The 22,503-nt window shown below is 43.0% G+C and overlaps 1 protein-coding gene across 20 annotated transcripts in view; it reads right to left on the bottom strand.

The window, feature by feature from the left end:
* The window catches only part of LOC101168333 (titin), a 198,335-nt gene that overhangs the window by 27,023 nt on the left and 148,809 nt on the right, over positions 1–22,503 (bottom strand). For all 20 annotated transcript variants that reach the window (XM_023950682.1, XM_023950697.1, XM_023950696.1 and 17 more), the window contains 13 exons: positions 22,164–22,460; positions 21,490–22,077; positions 21,078–21,380; positions 3,838–20,931; positions 3,439–3,735; positions 2,665–3,252; positions 2,255–2,557; positions 1,868–2,164; positions 1,401–1,688; positions 1,003–1,302; positions 748–899; positions 516–666; positions 98–397 (listed from right to left, as the gene is read on the bottom strand). In XM_023950682.1, coding sequence (XP_023806450.1) covers positions 98–397; positions 516–666; positions 748–899; positions 1,003–1,302; positions 1,401–1,688; positions 1,868–2,164; positions 2,255–2,557; positions 2,665–3,252; positions 3,439–3,735; positions 3,838–20,931; positions 21,078–21,380; positions 21,490–22,077; positions 22,164–22,460 — 20,958 coding nt within the window. The remainder of the gene's footprint in view (positions 1–97; positions 398–515; positions 667–747; positions 900–1,002; positions 1,303–1,400; positions 1,689–1,867; positions 2,165–2,254; positions 2,558–2,664; positions 3,253–3,438; positions 3,736–3,837; positions 20,932–21,077; positions 21,381–21,489; positions 22,078–22,163; positions 22,461–22,503) is intronic.

Genomic DNA, 22,503 nt, shown 5'->3' with positions numbered 1-22,503 from the left:
ATGATAACAATACCTCATAACAATATTAATTGATGTTTGTTTTTATAACATCTAGCAGATTCTCTTTCCTGTATTTTTGTAAGATAAAAAGACAAACCTAAAATATCTTTGGCTTGAACAGGCTGGTACATCTTGATGTCCTCTCCTTTGCCTTTACAGTTGACAGCTGAAACTCTGAAGTAATAGTAGGTACCAGGTTTGAGGTGGGATACCACATACTCGCAAGTCTTCACTTCTGGATTGATTATCACCCATTCTTTGTCATCTGAGGTCATCTGCTCCAGAATGTAGTGTAGGATTTTACTGCCACCATCATAGACAGGCTTGTCCCAGCCCAAGGTGATGGAGGTCTTTGTGGAGTCAATAATGCTGAGTTTAGAGGGCTCGCCAGGTAGATCTAGAGAGAAAAAAAAACACTCAGCATCGCTGGCAGTTGCATCTTAATCCTATGAAACTGTCTAGAAAAAATGTCCCAGAAATATTCTGCTGGCTCCAGAAAGATTCTAAAGACATACCAATGGGGTCATAGGCCTTGTACAATTCAGAGGCTTCAGAGTAGTTTCCTGCTCCTGCCTTGTTGACAGCACAAACTCTGAATTGGTACTCATTATTTTCCACTAGGTTGTTGACTCTCTGCCTGGTGTCTCTGATGGTACCCTTCACCACCTAAAAATAAAAGTCATGAAAGTTATTAAATAGATGTGTGTGAACACCAAATTAAAATTTAAATTGATTTAGTAAACAAACCTTAAACCACTGCAGACTTTTCTTCTCTCTTTTTTCCAGGTAATAACCATCAATGTCACTGCCTCCATCCAGTGCAGGTCGTTCCCAGATCACTGTCATGGAGGACTTGGTAATCATGGTAACTTTAGGTTTGGAAGGCTCACTTGGAGGAACTGTATAAAACAAACAAGGTAAGATTAACGGCTTTCCTGTATAAAATTGGTAAAATCTGATAAAACTGTAATGAATAATAGAAATTGTAGTCTATATGGATACCGAATGCGTTCTTTGCAACAATAGGCTGAGATTCCAGCGGGTCTCCGATGCCATATTTGTTCACTCCACGTACTCTGAAGATATACTCATTGCCTTGGATGAGTCTGGGTACGTTCACAATACAGTCGACTAGTTTTTCGGACACAATGGACCACATTACCCTGCTGGTCTCCCTCTTTTCTACGATGTAATGCGTTACCATGGCACCACCCTCATCATCAGGAGGGGACCACATGATGGTGACGTTGTCAGCTGTTACTTTTTTAACTTGAATCTCTCCAGCAGGGGGACCTGGCTTATCTAATGGGTAGAAAACCACATATTCATGCCTTTCAGTTATACTTTACATTATTTACTATGTTATGCTAATTTTGCTTAATATTTTAACATTTAAATACCTTGAATAAGCAGCCTGACGACTCCACATGCACATCCCAGAGAGTTCTTGACCCTCACTTCATATGTGCCAGAGTTAATGCGTGTAGTTTCCTTCAAGAATATACTGGTAGACTGAAATTTATGTTTGAAAGAGAGTTGAGAGGTGGGCTTAAGCTCTCTACCATCCTTAAACCACTCAATGGTGGGAGCAGGTTTGGCTGTAATATTAAACTTGAGTTCAACATCAGAACCAGCCTTGTACTTGACTTCATTGAGATACTCCTGTGGTATTTCAATTTCTGGGGTGCCTAGGTAAAACAGATAAGTGATTACACCACAAAGATAAAGGAGAGAAAAAAATACCAAAGGTTTTTAAAAAAAATGACAATTAAAACTATGCCTAAACAACCGTGCATGATAAAAATAACAATATGTATACTTTTGAAGGCAAACATCAAACTAGAAGCAATAAAGCCCAAAGACTTACCATAAGTGTCCACACATGTTGCTGGTCCAGCAGTAATAGATGGACTGCTAATTGAACCAACTGCATTCCTGGCCTTAACTCTAAATTCGTATGTTTCATCCTGAGTAAGGCCAGTTACAGTAAAGTGACTATCTGTGATATTGGTGAGGTTTGCTTTGGACCACTTGGAATTTGCGCCATCTCTCTTCTCTATGAAATAACCAGTGATCGGAGATCCACCATCATAGTTTGGCTTCTCCCAAGCCAAACTTATAGTGTTCTTTGTTATGTCAGTGATCCGAAGAGTAGTGGGTGGCTCTGCAAAAAGAAATGGAGAGAATGCAAAAAATGAAAATTCCATTCAAGTTTAATTTGATATAGTTAATGGAGGAATGTCTTTTTACTAACCACATGAATCAATGGCCAACACTGCATCTGAAGGCTTGCTGAATTCACTAACACCAGCAGCATTTTCTGCTGCAACTTTAAACTCATAAATAAGTCCGGCATTTATATTTGTGACCTTAAAGTGTGTGGCCCGGATCACTGTTTTGCTAACTGTCTGCCAAAGAATGCTGTTCTTGTCTTTCATTAGGAGATGGTAGCCAAACACGTGGCTACCTCCATCTGACTTAGGCTCCTTCCAGTCCACTGTGACACTCTCCTTGGTCACAGCAGTAATTTCTGGAACTGATGGAGCCTCTGGAATTGCTGGAGAAAAAAAACAATAAATTAAAAATATGGTGGAATATTTGTTGCAATAATTTTAACTTAATCTCATAAGGAAAACATTGATCTGTATTTATAAAACTTCTTACTGTATGGGAGTTTAACTGCGACAGGAGGGGAGTCGATGTGATCGCTGATTCCATATCTATTCTCAGCTCTTATTCTGAACTGGTATTCCAGCCCAGTAGTCAATTTCATGATCCTCATGGTGCATCGAGCAACAGCAGAAGATACATCAATCCAATTGGCTGTAGTTGTCTCTCTTTTCTGGATGATGTAGTTAGTGATAGGGCTACCGCCTTCATAAGCCGGAGGGAGCCACATCAGGCTTACACTGTCTTCAGTGACATCATAAAGTTCTACAGGTCCAAGTGGGGCACTTGGACGGTCCAGAACAACAATATTAACATAGGATTTGGTGGTTCCACCGGAGTTTGAAGCAGTGACGTCATAGCGCCCAGTGTCCGCGGCAATGCTTTCACGCAGAACGATCTTGATACTGTCTGGAGTGACGTCATAGTTAAACCTCATAGTTGACTTGAGTGGCATATTATCCTTGGAAAGAGATACTTTTGGTAAAGGTCGACCCGTCAGTGGGATCTCACACTTTAGAGTAGAACCAGCTTTAACATACACTGTGTTGTGAGCAAAGTCTTTCATATTGATCTCGGGAGGTTCTAGAGCAAAAAAAAAAAGTTCTTGGTTACTAAAACAATAAAACCTGCATTGGAAATTGTTAAAAATGTAGGACACTTTCCTAATAATATGGAAACAAGTAAGGAGCTACTAATATTTCTGTGTTTCTGAGCCTTCATGAGTTACACTAAGCAATTTATTGTTCATTGTAGTTGCCTGTCACTTACCAAGTTGGTCCTTGACGATGACAGGAATGATCGTTTCCTTCACATCACTTAGTCCTGCATGGTTCTCAGCTCTGACTCTGAAGAAGTACTCAGCATTCTCCCTCAGGCCACTAACCGTTAAATGAGTGAATTTCGTTGCACCACACTTGACCCACTTTTCTTGGCCTTTTTCTAATGCTTCAACAATGTAGCCAGTAACTCTGCTGCCTCCATCTTGTTCAGGTTTTTCCCAGGCAATTGAAACACTCTCTTTGGTCACATCAGTGACTCCTAGCTTTGGTGGTGGGCTTGGCTTTTCTAGAGAAAAAAAAGTGTTTTGTTGAAAAAAAATGTGGGCAGGGCAAAAATGTTTATCTTAAATCTCTAAATCATGAAAAATGTCAATTTAAAACTCAGTACCTGTAATCTTGGTTCCTTCCTTGGTCTCTGCTGGTTCACCAACCCCAAACTCATTTTCTCCTGTCACTCGGAAATAGTAGACCTCTCCTTCTTTTAGATTGATCACCTTGTATGTAAGCCTGTGGCATGTTTCAGTCAACCTAGTCCAGCCTTTCCTACTGGCCTCACGGATATCAACAAGGTAATTCTTTACTGGTCCTCCACCCTCATTCTCAGGAGTGTCCCAGGTGACTGTGGCAGATGTTTTTGTTACTTCCTTGACCTCCACACGTGAAGGAGGTCCAGGTGAGTCCAGCACTCTGACATTTAGTGTCAATGAAGAAGTTCCAGCAACACTGGATAAGGTGACTGTATATTTTCCAGAATCACTGCGAGTTGCTTTTTCAAGGGTTATTGAGGTGAAAGTGTCTGTTGTGTCAATGACAGCCCGGACTCTAAGGTCAATGTCAGGTTTAGCCCAAGTAACATTTGGTATGGGTTTGCCTCTGAATGGCACTTTCAAGGTAAATGAGCTTCCATCTTTGACAATGAGTGTCTTCCTCATCTCGTTGCTTATGTCAAACACAGGTTCCTCCTGTCTTTCCCTAGCAATCTGTTTGTCTGTCTCAGGGCTTGGCTCACTAATACCTATTTTGTTAATGGACTTGACAACAAACACATATTCAGCCCCAGGTGTCAATCCCACAACTGTAAATTCTGTAGTCTTGGTGTTCTGCACTGCAATAAACCACTCATCATCAGATGTCTTTCTGTACTCTACTCTGTATCCAGTTACTGGTGCACCGCCATCAAATAGGGGCTTGTTCCATGACAAGGTGACTGTGGTTTTTGTAGAGTCAATGATCTTAGGTTTAGCAGGAGGAGAGGGCAGAAACTGTGGGTCTTCAGCCTTAGTTAGTGGACAGGGGGTACTAGGTTTACTTAGCCCTGCAGCATTCTCTGCAAACACTCTATACTCATATTCACAGCCCTCACGAAGGTGTGAAGCCTTGACTCTTAGGTCATAAACAGGTTTCTTGTTAACACGGCACCAACGAAGGCCTGTTTTCTCTCGCTTTTCAATTACATAACCAGAAATACTGCTGCCACCATCAGACACTGGTCTTTCCCAACATATTGTCATTGCATCACTAGTAACTGCTGTAACTTGGACATTTGTGGGAGCTGCGGGCACAGTAAATGGGTCCATGGCCTTTTCTGGCTCACTCTCCAAAGGCTCACCATCTCCATATTTGTTTACTCCCCTAACTCTAAAGATATATTCATTTCCTTTAAGCAACTTGGTCACTTTGCAAGTTGTAGCCTTCATGTCACCATAAACTAGAGTCCAAGCAAGGCGACTTGTCTCACGTTTCTCCACAATGTAGTGCATGATCTCAGCACCCCCATTCTCTTGAGGGGGTCCCCATGTTAGGGTGCATTTCTCTGCTGTTAGTCCAGACACTACCAAAGGTCCTGAGGCAGGTCCAGGTCTGTCCAGAACTTTACAGTTAACAGCCATGGATCTAGTTCCTGCAACATTGTGCAGAGTAAGAACGTATTGCCCAGAATCTTTCCTGATAGCATCAGTAACAGTGAGGGTCGTTGTGAAGTTAGTAGATGTGATTTCACACCTTGCTTTGGCCTCTATTTCCTTTCCATCCTTTGACCAGGAAATGACTGGGAGTGGACGCCCTGTAATCTCTGCATCAATTTTAATAGTCTCTCCAGCCTTAATGACCATTAGTTGTCGTAATTTGTCTTCCATTATTATGGCTGGAGGGTCTACATCATCTTTAACGGTGATGGGACCAGTGCTTTCTGAGGGAACACTGAGCTGCTCTGCAGAATTCTTAGCAATAATATGGAATTCATATTGGACATCTTCTGTTAAGCCTGTAACATCAAAGTAAGTGTCTTGCAAATTGGCAAAGTTGCACTTCAGCCACCGGCCATCAGGTAGTTCTCTATGCTCTACAATATATCCGGTGATTTTTACTCCACCATCATACTCTGGGCCATTCCAAAAGAGAGACACTGAATTCCTAGTGATATTTGTAACTCTGAGGTTACGTGGAGGCTCACATGGATCTCTAGCTGCAACTGGATCACAGGGCTTAGTACATGGACCAATGCCAGCAATATTCTCAGCATATACTCTGAAATGATAAAGTAAGCCCTCCTCAATGCCAGTCATTTTAAACTGGTTTTCAGTTAGCAGACCTCTGTTAACTTTAGTCCAAAGAATGCTACTTTGATCTTTGCATTCAATATGATAACCAATAACTGGGCTTCCGCCATCACTTGCTGGTTTGCCCCATGATACCAGCATACCAGTCTTAGTAGCATGGACAACATGGAGCTTTGTTGGAGGACCGGGAGGCTCAAATGGATATTGAGCAACAACAGGAGCAGAATCAATTGCAGAACTCTTGCCATAACGATTTTCCGCTGCAATACGGAATTGGTACTCTATTCCTTGAGTAAGCCGAGTAACCTTAATTGATGTCCTTGCTACTGTGGCTGAGACAATTTGCCATGTTGTAGTGGTGGTATCTCTTTTCTCCACCACATAATTGTTAATCTGGCATCCACCATCATATATTGGAGCATCCCAGGATAGAGAGATAAAATCAGCACTAACTTCTTCCAACTTAATGTTGCTGGGTGGACCTGGTTTTTCCAGTACTACAACCGACACTTCAGCTGTCTTTGTTCCAATTGCATTTGTTACTGAAATCTCATACTTTCCAACATCTTCTTTGTTGGCATCTTTAATAATTACTTTTGATGATGTCTTTGAGGTGACAACATTCACCCTGGTTGTCTGCTTAAGAACATGGCCATCTTTTTTCCACGAAACCTCAGGTTGGGGTCTGGCCTTAAATGGAACATCAATCTTCAAGTCATCTCCAGCTTTTACACTGTATGTGTTGAACAGCAGGTTTATGTTGGGCTCCATTGTTATGTCCTTTACTACTACAGGAACAGCCAAAGGCTTAGCATCACTCTTACCCTTATCATTTACTGCAGTGACCCTAAATGAGTATTCTTCTCCTGTTGTAAGTCCAATGATAGTGGCCTCTAGTGCTTTAGCTTGACTACACAACGTCCATTTGTCTTCTCCTTTTGGCTGCATCTCTACAATGTAGCTTGTGATTTTGCTGCCTCCATCGTGATCAGGTTTCTCCCACGAAAGGGTGACACTGTGACGAGTTATATCTTCAACAACAACTTTGCCAGGAGGCAAAGGTGCCTCAGATACCTTGACTTGGTCCGTAGAAGCAGGCAGACCCACTCCTAGCTCATTTACAGCCAACACACGGAAATAATATCTTCCTCCCTCTTGTAGGTCAGACACAATGTAAGAGTTCCTTACACAGTTGGTGCAAACACTGGTGAAAGCCATTCTCTTCTGCTCTCTCTTCTCAACAATATAGTGTGATATCTTAGCCCCGCCGTCAATAAGAGGAGGCTCCCAAGAAAGTGAAACGGAATTCCTCTTCACATCTTTAACTTCCAAGTTTGTTGGTGCACTAGGAGAGTCCAAAACTCTAACATTAATAAATGCAGATTTAGAGCCACTTAGGTTCTCAAGGGTCACCACGTATTTGCCAGTGTCAAATCTATCAACATTTTCAATTACCAGCATTGTATAAGAGCTTGTGACGTCAATTTGTGCACGTTCATTTAGAGTGCTGCCAACCTTTGACCATTTTACCTCAGGTTCCGGTTTCCCTCTAATCGTCACAAATAGACGCAGTGTTGCAGTAGCACGTACGTTCACCATCTTCCTTAGGTCAGCATCTAGTTCAATCTCAGGGGCCTCTAGCTTCTCCGCAGCAATCACAGACCCAGGTAGATCCACAGGCTCTCCTACTCCTTCACAGTTAGCAGCACATACGCGGAAGTTATACTCAGCATTTTCTTTCAGTTTCTTTACAGTGTAGTTAGTGCTTTGAACACCAGTGGGAGGACTGCAGATAATCCATTCATCATCTCCTGCCTCTTTCATTTCAATAACATATCCTGTAATAGGTGCGCCACCATCATAAATAGGCCTGGACCAGGTCAGGGAGACAGTATTACTTGAATGATTGGTGACTTTAGGGTTACTTGGAGGTCCTGGTGGATATGTGGCATCACATGCCTTAATGTATTGGCTCGGTGCACTTGGCTTTCCAGTGCCAGCAGCATTTTCAGCAGAGACTCTGAATTCATAGTAGTGACCTTCAGTGAGACCAGTGCACCTGAATCTTAGGTCATTCAGTCTCTTTTTGTTGCACTTGGTCCACCTGATACCATCCTTGTCCCGTTTTTCAAGAATGTAGCCTTCAATCTCAGCTCCTCCATTTTCTTCAGGCCTTTCCCAGGTAAGGACTATAGAGTCTCTAGTGACAGCGCTGACCTCAGGGGTTGAAGGTGCACTGGGAACAGTGAATGGGTTACGAGCAATAACAGGCTCCGATTCCAGAGGTTCACCAACTCCATATTTATTTACAGCAGTAACTCTAAAAATGTATTCATTACCAGGAAGCAGTTTGGTAACTTTGTAGCTAATTGCTTGGATCTTGGGCTCAACCACAGTCCATGACAAACGACTGGTCTCTCTTTTTTCAATGATATAGTGAGAGATACTTGCTCCACCATCATGTGAAGGATGGTTCCAGTGCAGATAACATTTCTCAGCCCTAACCCCTTTAACTTCTAATGGGCCATCTGGAGGACCAGGTCTGTCAAGAACTTTCACATTAATTGGGATCATCTTGACGCCACCAACATTAACAAGCTTGAGGACAAAGTGGCCACCATCCACTCTAATGCACTCCTTGACTGTCAGGATTGTACGTGTAAGTGTAGTTTTGATCTCCATTCTTGGTGTGGTTTTGTCAATTTCCTTACCATCCTTTAACCATATGACTTCAGGGAGAGGCTTGCCAGTATAGTCAGCATCAATCTCAAATGACTCACCAGCACTAACAACTGTCAGATCTTTAAATTTAGAATCCAAAGTAGCATCTGGTGCTTCAATTTCATCTTTGGCTGTAATTTGTCCAGTACTTTCAGATGGATGACTCAAAGTTCCTGCAGCATTCCTGGCAATGACTCTAAACTCATAAACACAGTCCTCAGTAAGTCCAGCAAGTGTAAACTGGGTATCAATAATGTTGGTGAAGCTGGCTTTCATCCAGCGGGTATCTGGGTATTTCTTTCTTTCAATTAAATAGCCAGTGATTAAACTACCTCCATCATACTGGGGTTTGGTCCACTGGAGTGTCACATGGTTTCTGGTGATTTCAATGGCCTCAGGAGTGCCTGGGGGGTCACATGGGTCTCTGGCTACTGTACCATCTGAGACTTTACTAGCTGGACTGACACCTGCAATGTTCTCAGCATAAACTCTGAATTCATATTCAATGCCTTCTTCAAGGTCTGTGGTCTTGAAGCGTGTCTCTGGAATTAAAAGCTTGTTCATTTTACTCCACAAAAGACTATTCTTTTCCTTTCTCTCCAGATGATAGCCAAGGATGGGACTACCACCATTGTTACTTGGAGGCTTCCATTCAACAACCATGTTATCTTTAGTTGCAGCTGTAGTGATTGGTGTTCCTGGGGCTGCAGGCACACTAAATGGATACTGAGCAATAACAGCTGGAGAGACAATGGGAGAACTTTTTCCATACCTATTTTCAGCACAGACTCTAAATTGATATTCAACACCAGTTTTGAGCTTGGAGACTTTAATGGTTGTCCTTGCAATTGTAGCAGATACAATCTGCCAATTTGTGGTGGTAGTGTCCCTCTTTTCAACAATGTAGTTGTTGATTTGACATCCTCCAGTATACTCTGGTGGCTCCCAGGAGAGAACAACATAATTGCAGCTAACCTCCTCGATTTTCACGGGCCCAGTGGGTGGTCCAGGCTTATCAAGTATGATAACAATAATCTCCTCTGTAACTGTTCCGATGCTGCTCGTGGCTGTGACACTGTATTTACCAGAGTCTTCCTTATTTGCATCTTTGATAACCAGTTTAGTAGATGATGATGTGCTCAAGACATTCAATCGTGTTGTCTCCTTAATTGCTTGTCCTTCTTTTTTCCATTCCACTTTCGGGATGGGGCGGCCAAACACAGGAATCTCAATCTTTAGATCCTCACCTTGCTGTAAACTGTAAGTGTTGAATCTTACTTTGAATCTTGGCTCAATGGTAATATCTTTAGCAGTCACTGGTGCAGCCAAAGCTCTAGGGTCACTTTTGCCCTTTTCATTAAAAGCAAACACTCTAAATAAGTAGTCATGTCCTGCACGGAGGCCTACAACAGTGCCTTCACAAGTTTTGGTTGTGGCAGCCAACACCCATTCCTCTGAGCCTACAGGTTGCATTTCAATATAGTAGCCAATGATTCTGCTACCTCCATCATGATCTGGTTTTTCCCAAGAGAGTGAAGTGGTAGTTTTTGTCACTTCAGTCAATGTGACCTTACCAACAGGCAGGGGTGGCTCAGAGGCTTTAACTGGTTGTTCTGTCACAGTTGGCTGTCCAACACCAAATTCATTTTCTGCCAATACTCTGAAATAGTAGATAGTTCCCTCAGTAAGGCCAGTAACACGATAACTTGTTTTTGTGCATTTGTTGTCCACATTGGAAAAAACTTTCCTTGTTGATTCACGCTTTTCAACCAGGTAATTCTTTATTCTTGAACCACCATCAATAATTGGTGGCTCCCAGTTCAGGGTAACACTCTCCCTCTTTATGTCTCTAACTACTAGCTGTAAAGGGGGGCCTGGGGTGTCCAGAACTTTAACTGAGACAAAAGCAGATTTTGTGCCAGCACTATTCTCTAAATTAAGGATGTATTTTCCAGCATCAAATTTGTCACATATGTCAATGGAAAGCTGTGTGTAGTTCTCACCCATCTCAATCTGAACTTTACTGGGGAGCTCACCATCTTCCTTAGCCCAGCCTATTTGAGGGGTGGGACGACCTTTAAAAGGAATATAGATTCTCATTGATCCTCCTGCTCTCACAACTATTCCTTTCCTAAGCTCTGAATCCAGAATCACCTCTGGAGGCTCAATCTTATCCATAGGTTTAAGAATTCCTTGAATTTCTGTGGGCTCTCCAATACCAAGCTTGTTGATGGCACAGACACGCACTTTGTATTCTTGGTGTTCCGTTAACTTTTTGATGGTAAACTTTGTATCATTTATACCAGTGGGTGGTGTGCATATTGTCCATTCCTCCTCATCAGCCTTGGTAATTTCAACAGCGTATCCTTGAATCTCACAGCCACCATCATAGATGGGCCTATGCCAAGCCACAGTGATTGAGTCTTTTGTGGTGTCAACCAAATGGACATTAGTTGGACTGCCTGGTTCAAATGTTGGGTCACAAGCTTTGAGGTAAGGTGTGGATGGGCTTGGTTGTCCCACCCCAGCTCCATTCTCAGCAGACACCCTAAATTCATAGTCATGGTCTTCAGTTAACCCTGTTACTCTGAAGCGTAAGTCTGTAACTCTGCGTTTGTTGCACTTGGTCCACCTCACTCCAGCTCTGTCCCTTTTCTCAACAATGTAACCAACAATGTCACTGCCACCTGTGGTGTCAGGACGGTTCCAACAGACAGTCATGGAGTCTCTTGTTATGTTGGTGATCTCAAGTTCCTGAGGTGAGCCTGGAGGAACAAATGGATTTTTCATGACAACAGGTGCTGATTCAAGGGGCTCTCCCTCTCCATATTTGTTGACAGCCATTACTCTGAAGATGTACTCATTTCCTTTCAATAACTTGGTAACCTTGAACATGGTTGCTTTACACTCGCTGGAGACTACTGTCCATGCCAAGCGACTGGTTTCTCTCTTTTGAATAACATAGTGAGAAATACTTGCACCTCCATCATGTCTTGGTGGAAGCCATGACAATGAACACTTCTCCTCTGTCACATTGCTTATTGTTAGGGGTCCCTCTGAAGGGCCTGGTCTATCCAAAACCTTAACACTAAATGGAACAGTTTTTGTTCCAGCCACATTGGTCAGAACCAGCGTGTACTGTCCACCATCCACTCTGATAGCATCTTTGACAACAAGTATAGCCTTACAATCAGTGTTTTTGATCTCGGCTCTTGCAGAGTTTTCAACTTCAAAACTTCCCTTGAACCACTGGGCTGTTGGGATGGGCTTTCCTTCCACACTGGCTTCCAAAGTAAATGTCTCCCCTGCATTTATGACAATAGTTTGGTTGTAAACAGGATCTGTTTCACATTTTGGTGTTTCAACTTCGTCCTTGGCCATTATAGATCCTGTGGTGTCAGACGGCTTACTCACAGCACCAGCTGCATTCCTTGCAATCACTCTAAAATCATATTTACTGTCTTCTATAAGGCCAGTAACTGTGAATTCATTCTCAATGATGTTTGCAAAGCTAGCTTTCATCCATTTACCTTCTGGAAGGTCACGTTTTTCTACTACATAGCCAGTAACAAGGCTTCCACCATCATATATTGGGGGGGTCCATCTTAGTTTTACCGAGTGCCTGGTCACAATTGCGGCCACAGGTTGACCAGGAGGATCACAAGGGTCTCGTGCAACATATCCTTCTGATGTTTTACTGCATTTTCCTATACCAACAATATTCTCAGCATACACTCTATACTCATACTCAATGCCCTCCTCAAGAGGGGTTGACTTAAATCTGCAGTCTTGGATCAGCATTTTGTTAACCTTAGTCCAAAGAATACTGTTTTTCTCCTTCCTCTCCAAATGGTAACCCAAGATAGAACTTCCTCCATCAGATGGGGGTTTATGCCACTCAACTACCATATAATCTTTAGTGTATGAGGACACAAATGGTGTCCCTGGAGGGCCAGGCTCTTGGAATGGATACTGTGCCACAACAGGCTCTGAATCAATTCCATAACTCTTTCCATATCTATTCTCAGCAAAAACTCTGAACTGATATTCTGCACCAGTCTTCAGGTTTGCCACTTTTAATGTGGTTCTTGCAACTGTGGCTGATACAACTACCCAGTTAGTTGTAGTTGTGTCTCTTTTTTCCACCACATAATTGGAAATTGGACATCCACCTGTGTATGTGGGAGGTTCCCAAATCAGGGTAACACTCTCAGCACTAATGTCCTCCATTTTAACGGGGCCTGTTGGTGGGCCTGGTTTATCCAGAGTGATCACTTCCACATTTGCATCTTTGGAACCAAGAGAATTTGCAATGTTGATGGTGTACATTCCTCCATCTTCTCTGATAGCATCTTTTATGGTGAGGGTTGTGTGATGTGCTGAGTCAGTGACGTTTACTCTGGTCGTCTGCTTAAGGTCTGTGCCATCCTTTGTCCAAGTGATAGTTGGTTTTGGATGTCCAGCAATTGGGACCTCTATTTTAAGGTCGTACCCTACCTGAACACTGTAGGTACTTGCTTTGGGTCTAATGGAAGGCTCGATTGTAAGATCCTTTGCCACGACAGAATGGGCTAGTTGTCTTGGATCACTTTTGCCTTTGTCATTTACAGCAACAACTCTGAACTGGTATTCCTCTCCTTGGAGAAGACTGGCCACTGTGGTCTCTAAGCTCTTTACACTAGCACACAAAGACCAGGTATCACTGTCCTTTGGAGCCATTTCAACTTCGTAGTGACTGACTCTACTACCACCATCATGTATGGGCTTCTCCCATTTTAGAGACACGGTACTACGACTAACATCAACTACGCTTACCTTTCCAGGTGGTTGAGGTTTCTCAGATATTTTGATTGGCTCAATTGTTTTAGCTTGTAGACCCACACCATACTCATTTTCAGCTAATACTCTAAAGAAAAAAATTCCACCCTCTGGTAAGGACTCAACTTTCAACGACATCTTGTTGCAGGTAGTGATAGGAGAGTAAACCTTTCTAGTGCTCTCCCGTTTTTCAACTATATAATGCTTAATCTTTGAGCCACCATCAAGGAGAGGAGGTTCCCATGTGAGAGTAACAGAGTTCTTAGTGATTTCTTTCACCATGAAGTTAGTAGGTGGACTAGGGGAGTCCAAGACTCTGACACTAATGAATACAGACTTCACTCCACTTGCATTTTCGGCTGTTAAAGTGTACTTTCCACTGTCAAAACGGTCAACATTTTCTATTACAAGAGAAGCATAGTTGCCTGTATTGTCTATTTGGGCAGTTTCCTTAATTTCTCCATCAGCCTTTCCCCACTTTATTTCAGGTGCTGGGCGACCTCTCACAGGTACAAAAAGTCTGAGAGTGCATGCTGCTCTAATATTGATCATTTTTCTCATATCAGCATCCAATTCAAGATCAGGAGGCTCAAGTTTCTCCTCGAGAAGAATTTTTCCAGGCACATCAGCATGCTCACCAACTCCGATTTTGTTGATTGCACACACTCTAAACTGGTACTCGTGCTTCTCGAGAAGCTTTTTTGCTGTAAATGTAGTTTCAGTGATTCCAGTGGGAGGTGTGCACATAAACCACTCATCTGAAGCTCCATTACAAGCTTCAACAATATAAGCCTGGATCTCACAGCCACCATCATAGATAGGTTTGCCCCAGGTCAGAGTAACAGTGGACCTAGAAGTGTCCAATACTTTGGGGTTATTTGGTGGACCTGGTTTGAAGATTGGATCTAGAGCCTTGTAGTATATTGTGGGCTTGCTTGGTGTCCCAACTCCTGCAGCATTTTCAGCAGCAACCCTAAATTCATAACTATGGTTCTCAAGGAGTCCTGTTACTCTAAAGCGCAGCTCACTAACATTGCGCTTGTTGCACCTGGTCCATCTCACACCATCCTTATCCCTTTTTTCAACAACATATCCTTGGATGGGGCTACCTCCATCATTAGAGGGGCGTTCCCATGTAACAACCATGGAGTCCTTAGTGATTGTTGAAACCTCCACCTCAGTCGGTGCGCTTGGTGCAACAAATGGATTTCTAGCAATCATTGGCTCAGATTCAAGAGGCTCACCAACTCCGTATTTATTGACTGGGATTACTCTGAAGATGTACTCATTGCCAGGAAGAAGTTTAGTAATCTTCAGGTTTAGTGTCTGCACCTTTGATTCAACTACAGTCCAAACAAGTCTGCTGGTTTCTCTTCTCTCCACAACATAATGAGACACATCACTTCCTCCATCTTGCAAGGGAGGTTTCCAGGAAATTGAACATTTCTCACTAGTGACTCCATAAATAGAGATTGGGCCCTCTGGTGGACCTGGTCTGTCCAGGACCTTTACGTTAATGTTAACAGACTTTTCTCCACCAACATTTTTTACTAGAATAGTGTACTGTCCTCCATCAATACGAATGGCTTCCTTGCAAATTAGGCAAGCTGTAAAATTTGTGTTATGAATTTCTATTCGAGCTGCTTCAGTGATCTCATGACCATCTTTCAGCCAGTGTATGGTGGGCACAGGCTTGCCATAAATAGATGCTTCAAGTTTGAATGTCTCACCAGCATTTAGTACCACAGCCTGGGAGTACTTAGCCTCCAAGTCAATTTTGGGTGGATCCACTTCATCTTTAGCAGTGATGGGTCCAGTGGAGTCTGAGGGCTGGCTCAGCACACCTGCAGCATTTCTAGCAATAACACGAAACTCATAAATCTGATCTTCAGTGAGTTCTGTGACAACAAATTCACACTCAATGATGTTTGTGAAACTGGCCTTCATCCAGCGCCCGCTGACTTCCTTCTTCTCAACAACATAACCAGTAATCTTGATACCCCCGTCATACTCAGGTTTTGTCCATCTGAGTGTGACTTGATTTCTTGTCACAATAACAGCTTCGGGTTTTCCTGGCCTTTCACAAGGATCCCTGGCTACTTGCAACTCACTTACTTTGCTGACTTTGCTAAGGCCAACTATGTTCTCAGCATAAACTCTGAACTCATATTCAATTCCTTCCTCTAGGCCAACTACCTTGAATCTTGTATCAGGGATGACTTGTTTGTTCTGTTTCACCCACAGTATACTATTCTTCTCTTTGAGTTCTAAATGATAGCCTAGAATTTTACTTCCGCCATCATTGCTGGGCTTCTCCCACACAACTACCATGCTCTCTTTGGTGGCTGACTGAACAACAACAGAGCGTGGTGAACTTGGGACCTCAAATGGAAACTGAGCAACAATAGTGTCAGATAACAGGAATGATGACTTTCCATATCGATTTTCTGCAGCAATCCTAAACTGGTATTGAGATCCAGTTTTTAGACGGGCAGCCTTGATCGTTGTTCTGGCAACAGTTGCTGAAACAATCTGCCAGTTGGTGGTGGATGTATCTCTCTTCTCTACAATATAATTGTTAATGGCACAACCACCATCATATTGTGGTGGATTCCATGACAAGACTACACTATCAGCAGTAACCTCATCCATTTTGATTGGGCCAGTTGGAGATCCAGGCTTATCTAATACAACAACGCTGATATCTGTTGTAGCCTCTCCAGCTTTGTTAGTCAGTTTAATGGTGTATGTGCCAACATCTTCCCTGCAAGCTTCCTTAATAACCAGAAGAATGTTTCGATCTGTAGCCTCAGCATTTACTCTTGTTGTTTCCTTGAGACTAACACCACCTTTTAGCCAAGTTACAGCAGCTTTAGGATGAGCAACATATGGTATATCTATCTTAAGGTCATCTCCTGCTAGGACACTGAATGTACTAAAAAGCATTTTGAAGGTTGGAGAAATTGCCAGATCTTTAGCCACCACAGGAACGCTGAGAGGACGTGGGTCACTAACACCTTTTTCATTACTGGCTGAAATACGGAAATTATACTCTTCTCCCTGTGTGAGCCCTGTTACATAAGCCTCATTGCTCTTCACTGTCATGACTTGGGTCCACTTGTCACTGCCTTTACCCTGCATCTCAACAATATAACCTGTTATTCTACTTCCGCCATCATGGTCTGGCTTTTCCCATGTCAGGGTGACAGTAGTGCTGGTGATTTCAAGGAGGGAAACTTTTCCCGGAGGTAGAGGTTTCTCTGACACCTTAATTGGTTCAACGGTCTCAACTGGGAGGCCAATGCCAAACTCGTTTTCGGCCAGAATTCTGAAAGAGTACAGTTTTCCCTCCTCCAACTCTCCAACTTTCCAACTTGACTTATGGCAGCTAGCGCAAACTGTTGAGTAAGCTTTCCTAGTTGACTCCCGTTTTTCCACAATGTAGTTGCGCACTCTGGAACCCCCATCAATAAGAGGTGCATCCCAAACCAGAGAAACTGAATCTTTGGTGACCTCCTTAACAATAAGATTCTGAGGTGCTCCTGGAGTATCTAGCACTCTTACATTAACAAAGGCTGTCTTACTTCCAGATGGGTTTTCTATAGTCAGCATGTATTTGCCCCCATCAAACCTGTCAACATTGTCTATCTGAAGAGTGGTAAATGATGGTGTAATTTCAATGTTGGCTTTATCAAGAGATCCCCCATGCTCTCTTGACCATTTCACTTCAGGTGCTGGTCTTCCATTGATTGGAACAAATAGTCTGAGTGTACTGCAGGCTCTGATGCACACAACCTTACGCAACTCAGCTCCAAGTTCAATTTCCGGAGGAAGTAGTCTGTCCTCAGCCTTTGGTGTTCCAGGAACAGCAGCAGGCTCTCCCACTCCTTCACAATTTGTTGCACAAATGTTGATTTTATAGTCTTGGTTTTCCTTCAGGTTAGTGATGGTATATGAAGTCGCTGTCCATCCCTTCCTTGGAGTTTGAATTGTCCACTCATCCTCCTCAGGTAGGCAAGTCTCCACAATGTATCCAGTGATTTCAGAACCACCATCATAGACGGGTTTATTCCAGGCCAGGGTAATGGAAGACTTGGTGGTGTCCAGTACTCTAGGATTGCCTGGGGGTCCAGGCTGGAAGATTGTATCTACGGCTTTGTAGAAAGGACTAGAAGGGCTTGGCTGACTTAAGCCAGCGTTATTCTCAGCAAAAATTCTAAATTCATATTCATGTCCCAGTGTAAGCCCAGAAACCTTGTAACGCAAGTCTGTTACAGTCCTTTTATTACACTTTACCCAGCGCAGGCCAGTCTTATCCCTTCTTTCAATTATGTATGTGTTGATTCTGCTTCCTCCATCATGCTCAGGGCGCTCCCAGCACACAACCATTGAGTCTTTGGTGATTGTGGTAACCTCTGGCTGTGATGGTGGATCACTGGGAACATATGGGTTTGTGCATATGACAGGCACAGACTCTACAGGTTCACCTACACCATACTTGTTAACAGCCATAACCCTAAAAATGTACTCATTACCCTTAAGAAGCTTTGTGACCTTAAACCTGTTAGCTTGAAGGTCTGTTGCCACATTAGTCCATGCCAACCTACTGGTTTCACGTCTCTGAATGATAAAATACTCAATTTTGGCACCACCATCATGTGCAGGATGAATCCAGTTAAGCACACATTTTTCTGCAGCGATATCTGTAACAGTGAGGGAATCTGGTGGTCCTGGTCTATCAAGCACCTTGACATTAAATGTAAACTTGGCAAAGCCACCAGGATTACTAGCAGTTAGAGTAAAAGTACCACCATCTCTCCTCAACGAATCTTTGTTTGTTAGAGTTGTGTGAAAGTCTGAGGTTTTTATTTCCAGCTTGGCTGTGTCCTCAAGCTCTTTTCCCTCTTTAGTCCATACCAGTGATGGAATGGGCCTACCAGTTACTCTGGCTTCCAACTTGAAAATCTCTCCAGCCATTACTACAACATTGCTGCTGTAGGATGCATCAACATCGAGTCGAGGCTCTTCAATGTCATCTCTGCAAGTGATTGGCTCTGACTGCTGAGATGGAGCACTAACAGCACCAGCTGAGTTTCTTGCAAACACACGAAACTCATAGGTTACATCCTCAGTCAGACCGCTAACTGTATATGTAGTTTCCAGAATGTTGTTGAAGTTTGCTTTGAGCCAACGTCCATTGGGCATCTCTCTCCTCTCTACTTGGTATCCTGTAATGGAAAATCCACCATCCCCTTCTGGTATGGTCCAGGACAGTGTCACCTCATGTCTGGTAATGTTCAATGCTACGGGTCTGCCTGGTGGATCAACTGGGTCCAAAGCATACATAGGCTCAGAGGGTTTGCTAGGTTTGCTTAGACCAGCCATATTTTCAGCAATGACACGATGTTCATATGCAATACCATCAACAAGGCCAACAGATTTGAAAATATTCCCAACAACGAGAGCTTTGCTGACCCGTTGCCACAGAATGCTATTTTTCTCTTTCCTGTCCACATGATAACCCAGAATGGGACTACCTCCATCAGAAGAAGGCTCATTCCAACTTAAAACCATAGAGTCCTTGTTAAAAGATGTGACCACCGGACTACCAGGCTGGCCAGGCACATCAAATGGATATGCAGCAAATACAGGTTCTGAAATGATACATGGTCCAATACCATATCTGTTCTGGGCCTTGACACGGAACTGATATTGAGTCCCAGTAGTGAGTCGAACTGCCTTGAAAGTGGTGCGGATTACAGTTGCTGCCAGCTCTACCCATGAAGTGCCAGTAGTCTCCCGCATCTCAACAATATAGTTGTTGATTGGAACACCTCCATCATTCTCTGGTGGCTCCCAAGACATTATAACATGATCACACGAGACTTCATCCAGCTTTATAGGACCAATTGGAGGACCTGGAATGTCATGGACCAGAACTGTGATGGTCTCTGTCACTGTACCTAGCAAATTCTTTCCAGTGACGGAATACTGTCCTCCATCAGTTCTTTTGATCTCATTGATATTGAGAATAGTTGATGTTTGTGTGATTTCTGTATTGATTCTTTGGGTTTCCTTGAGAGTCGAATCTCCCTTTTTCCAGGAAACAATAGGCCTTGGTTTACCCAGCACTGGAATTTCCACTTTCACGCGATCTCCTGCTTTGACAATGACAGTCTTCTGGTACACACCCCGAAGATCAAATGAAGGGGTAGATGTTTGCTCCTTAATAATAGCAGGCCTGCTCTCACGAGGATCACTCCTGCCTGATGCGTTGACAGCCATTATACGGAAAGTATACTCAGCACCCTCAGTCAGATCTGTTACTGTGTAATCCAAAGCCTTGATGGTGGCCACATGGACCCACTGTTCAGAGTCTTTCTTTTGAGCTTCAATGACATATCCGGTAATCAAGCTTCCACCATCATGGAGAGGTTTTGTCCATGCCAGGCTTGCACTTTCTGCAGTCACATCTGTAACATACAGGTTTTCTGGTGCAGAAGGAGCTTGGGACACCCTGATGGGCTCAGGGGTTTCTGCAGGCTCTCCAACACCAAGGTCATTTTCAGCAGAAATTCTGAAGTAGTAGTAAGCCCCCTCCTCAAGATCTGGGATTTTAAAAGAACACTTTTGCCATGTAGTGCTAAGCACCGTATATGCTTTTTTGGTGGCTGCTCTCTTTTCAATAATGTAGTTATGGATCTTAGAACCACCATCTATTATTGGGATTTCCCACTGAAGAGTGATACTGTTCTTGGTCACCTCTCTTGGTTTGAGGTTGACTGGTGGACCTGGTGTGTCCAGAACCCTTACATTGACAAAACCAGTTTTCTTACCAGCAACATTTTCCAAACAGAGATTATACTTTCCAGCATCATATCTGTTGCATTCAGGAATAACAAATAGACTGTAAGATTCTGTGTTGTCAATGTGAGCACGGACTTTCAGGTTTGTATCATCTTTGCTCCAAGTTACTTCAGGAACAGGACGTCCTTTGATTGGGATAAACATACGAATTGAACAACGGCTTCTCACCACTAAAGTTCTTCTGAGTTCAGCATCAAGTTCAAAGTCAGGCAGTGTTTCTTGATCCACTAATTCAGTCACCTTTTCAACCTCTGCAGGCTCACCCACTCCCTCTGAGTTTATGGCACAAACTCTAAAGTGGTATTTGCCTCCTTTTTGAAGCTTGCCAATAACATATTCTGTAATCTTCACTGGGTACTGTGTTTCTGTTTCCCAATCATCATGACCTTCTTTCTTATATTCAACAATATATCCCTCCACTTCAAGACCTCCATCATAGTGGGGCCGGCCCCAGGCAAAAGTTGCTGTGGTTTTTGTGGTTTCTGTAATTCTTGGATTGGATGGAGGGCCAGGGGGATCTAATAAGTGTAAAAACAAGCAATTACATGGGTCAGTAGCAGTTATCTACTTCAAGGAAAACTGAGTGCATTTTCATTTTCTAATTCATATCTAAAAATGCAATTAAAAAAATACAGTTTATAAATACTGTTTAAGTTTTACTTACAAACAATATCTTTTGTCATCACAGGGCGCGATGGCTCACTTGGCTCCCCAAATCCAGCTTTATTTTCAGCAGTGACCCTGAACTCATACTCAACTCCTTCAGTTAGGCCTTGCACCTTAAAGCGGAGGTCAGGGACTGACCTCTTATGGGCTCTCACCCATCTCAGTCCTTTTCTCTCTTTTCTCTCCACAGAATATCCTCTAATGTCACAGCCACCATCATTTGCTGGTCTCTTCCATGAAATAGTGATTGCATTCCTGCTGACATTGTCAATCTCTGGGATTGAGGGTGGACCTGGTGGGCCTGAGGAAAAAAAAATTGTTAACTGCAGCCTCCACACAGTACACAAGTTTATACTTTGGCAAGTAACTGACTTGCTTTTTAACTACATCCTTAATGAATAAAAACTTACCAAAACTATCAACCATTTTGACTGGACCCGATTGGCTTGAGTCTCCGGTGCCATACTGGTTCACAGCTTGCACTCTGAAGATGTATTCATTGCCTTTGATTAGTTTTGCAGCTACATATCTGCAGTCCATAACATTTTCTGCTAGCTTGGTCCACTGTAGGCGGCTAGTCTCTCTCTTTTCAAGGATGTAGGACTTTATAGAGCTTCCTCCATCTTCTTCTGGTGGAAGCCAGGTCAGAGTACACTTCTCTGCTGAAATATTACTTGCTTCAATGGGACCTGGTGGTCCAGGTACATCTAGAACTTTCACTTTAACATGTTCCTCCTTAATACCAAAAGGGTTGCTGGCAGTGATAATGTACTCTCCCGTGTTCTTTCGACTTGCATACTTAATGGCTAGAGTGGAGGTGGTGGGGGTGCTGCTGACAGTGATGATATCAGAGTTCTTGAACTCCCGACCTCCCTTGGACCAGAAAGTAGTTGGGGGAGGTTTTCCAACAATCTTAGAAGCAGAAATCACAATTGTATCTCCAGCCCTGACTGATACACCATCCTTCATGTCTGGGTCAATAGTTATAGATGGAGGCTCTGCCAAGAAAATAAAGACTAAGTTCAGCTATTTGAAATTTACAAGAATGTAGTTATTGCCATATTACTTTTACCATCAAGCTTACCATACTCATCCTTGCAGGTTAGAAACTCAGTACAATCTGAAGGCTCACTGATGGCACCAGCTGCATTCTTTGCCCTTATTCTAAACTGATACTGGGATCCTTCTGATAGGTCAGTGACAGTGAAGGCACAACCCTGAATGTTGACATGGTTGGCCTTTGTCCAGGCCTTGCCATCAGCCTCTAACTTCTCCACCATGTAGCCGATCAGTTTGTAGCCACCATCATATTTGGGAGGTGTCCACATTAGTGTGACTGTATTTCTAGTGACATTAATGACATCTGGTTTTCCAGGAGGATCTGACAGAAATTAGGAAAAGAAGGTATTCAAATATTTTTCAGA

The sequence above is a fragment of the Oryzias latipes genome, chromosome 21, assembly GCF_002234675.1.
Source record: "Oryzias latipes chromosome 21, ASM223467v1".
In the NCBI taxonomy this organism is placed as follows: Eukaryota; Metazoa; Chordata; class Actinopteri; order Beloniformes; family Adrianichthyidae; genus Oryzias; species Oryzias latipes.
The sequence above is the reverse complement of the archived record's forward strand: the minus strand, read 5'-3'. Positions and strand labels throughout refer to the sequence as shown.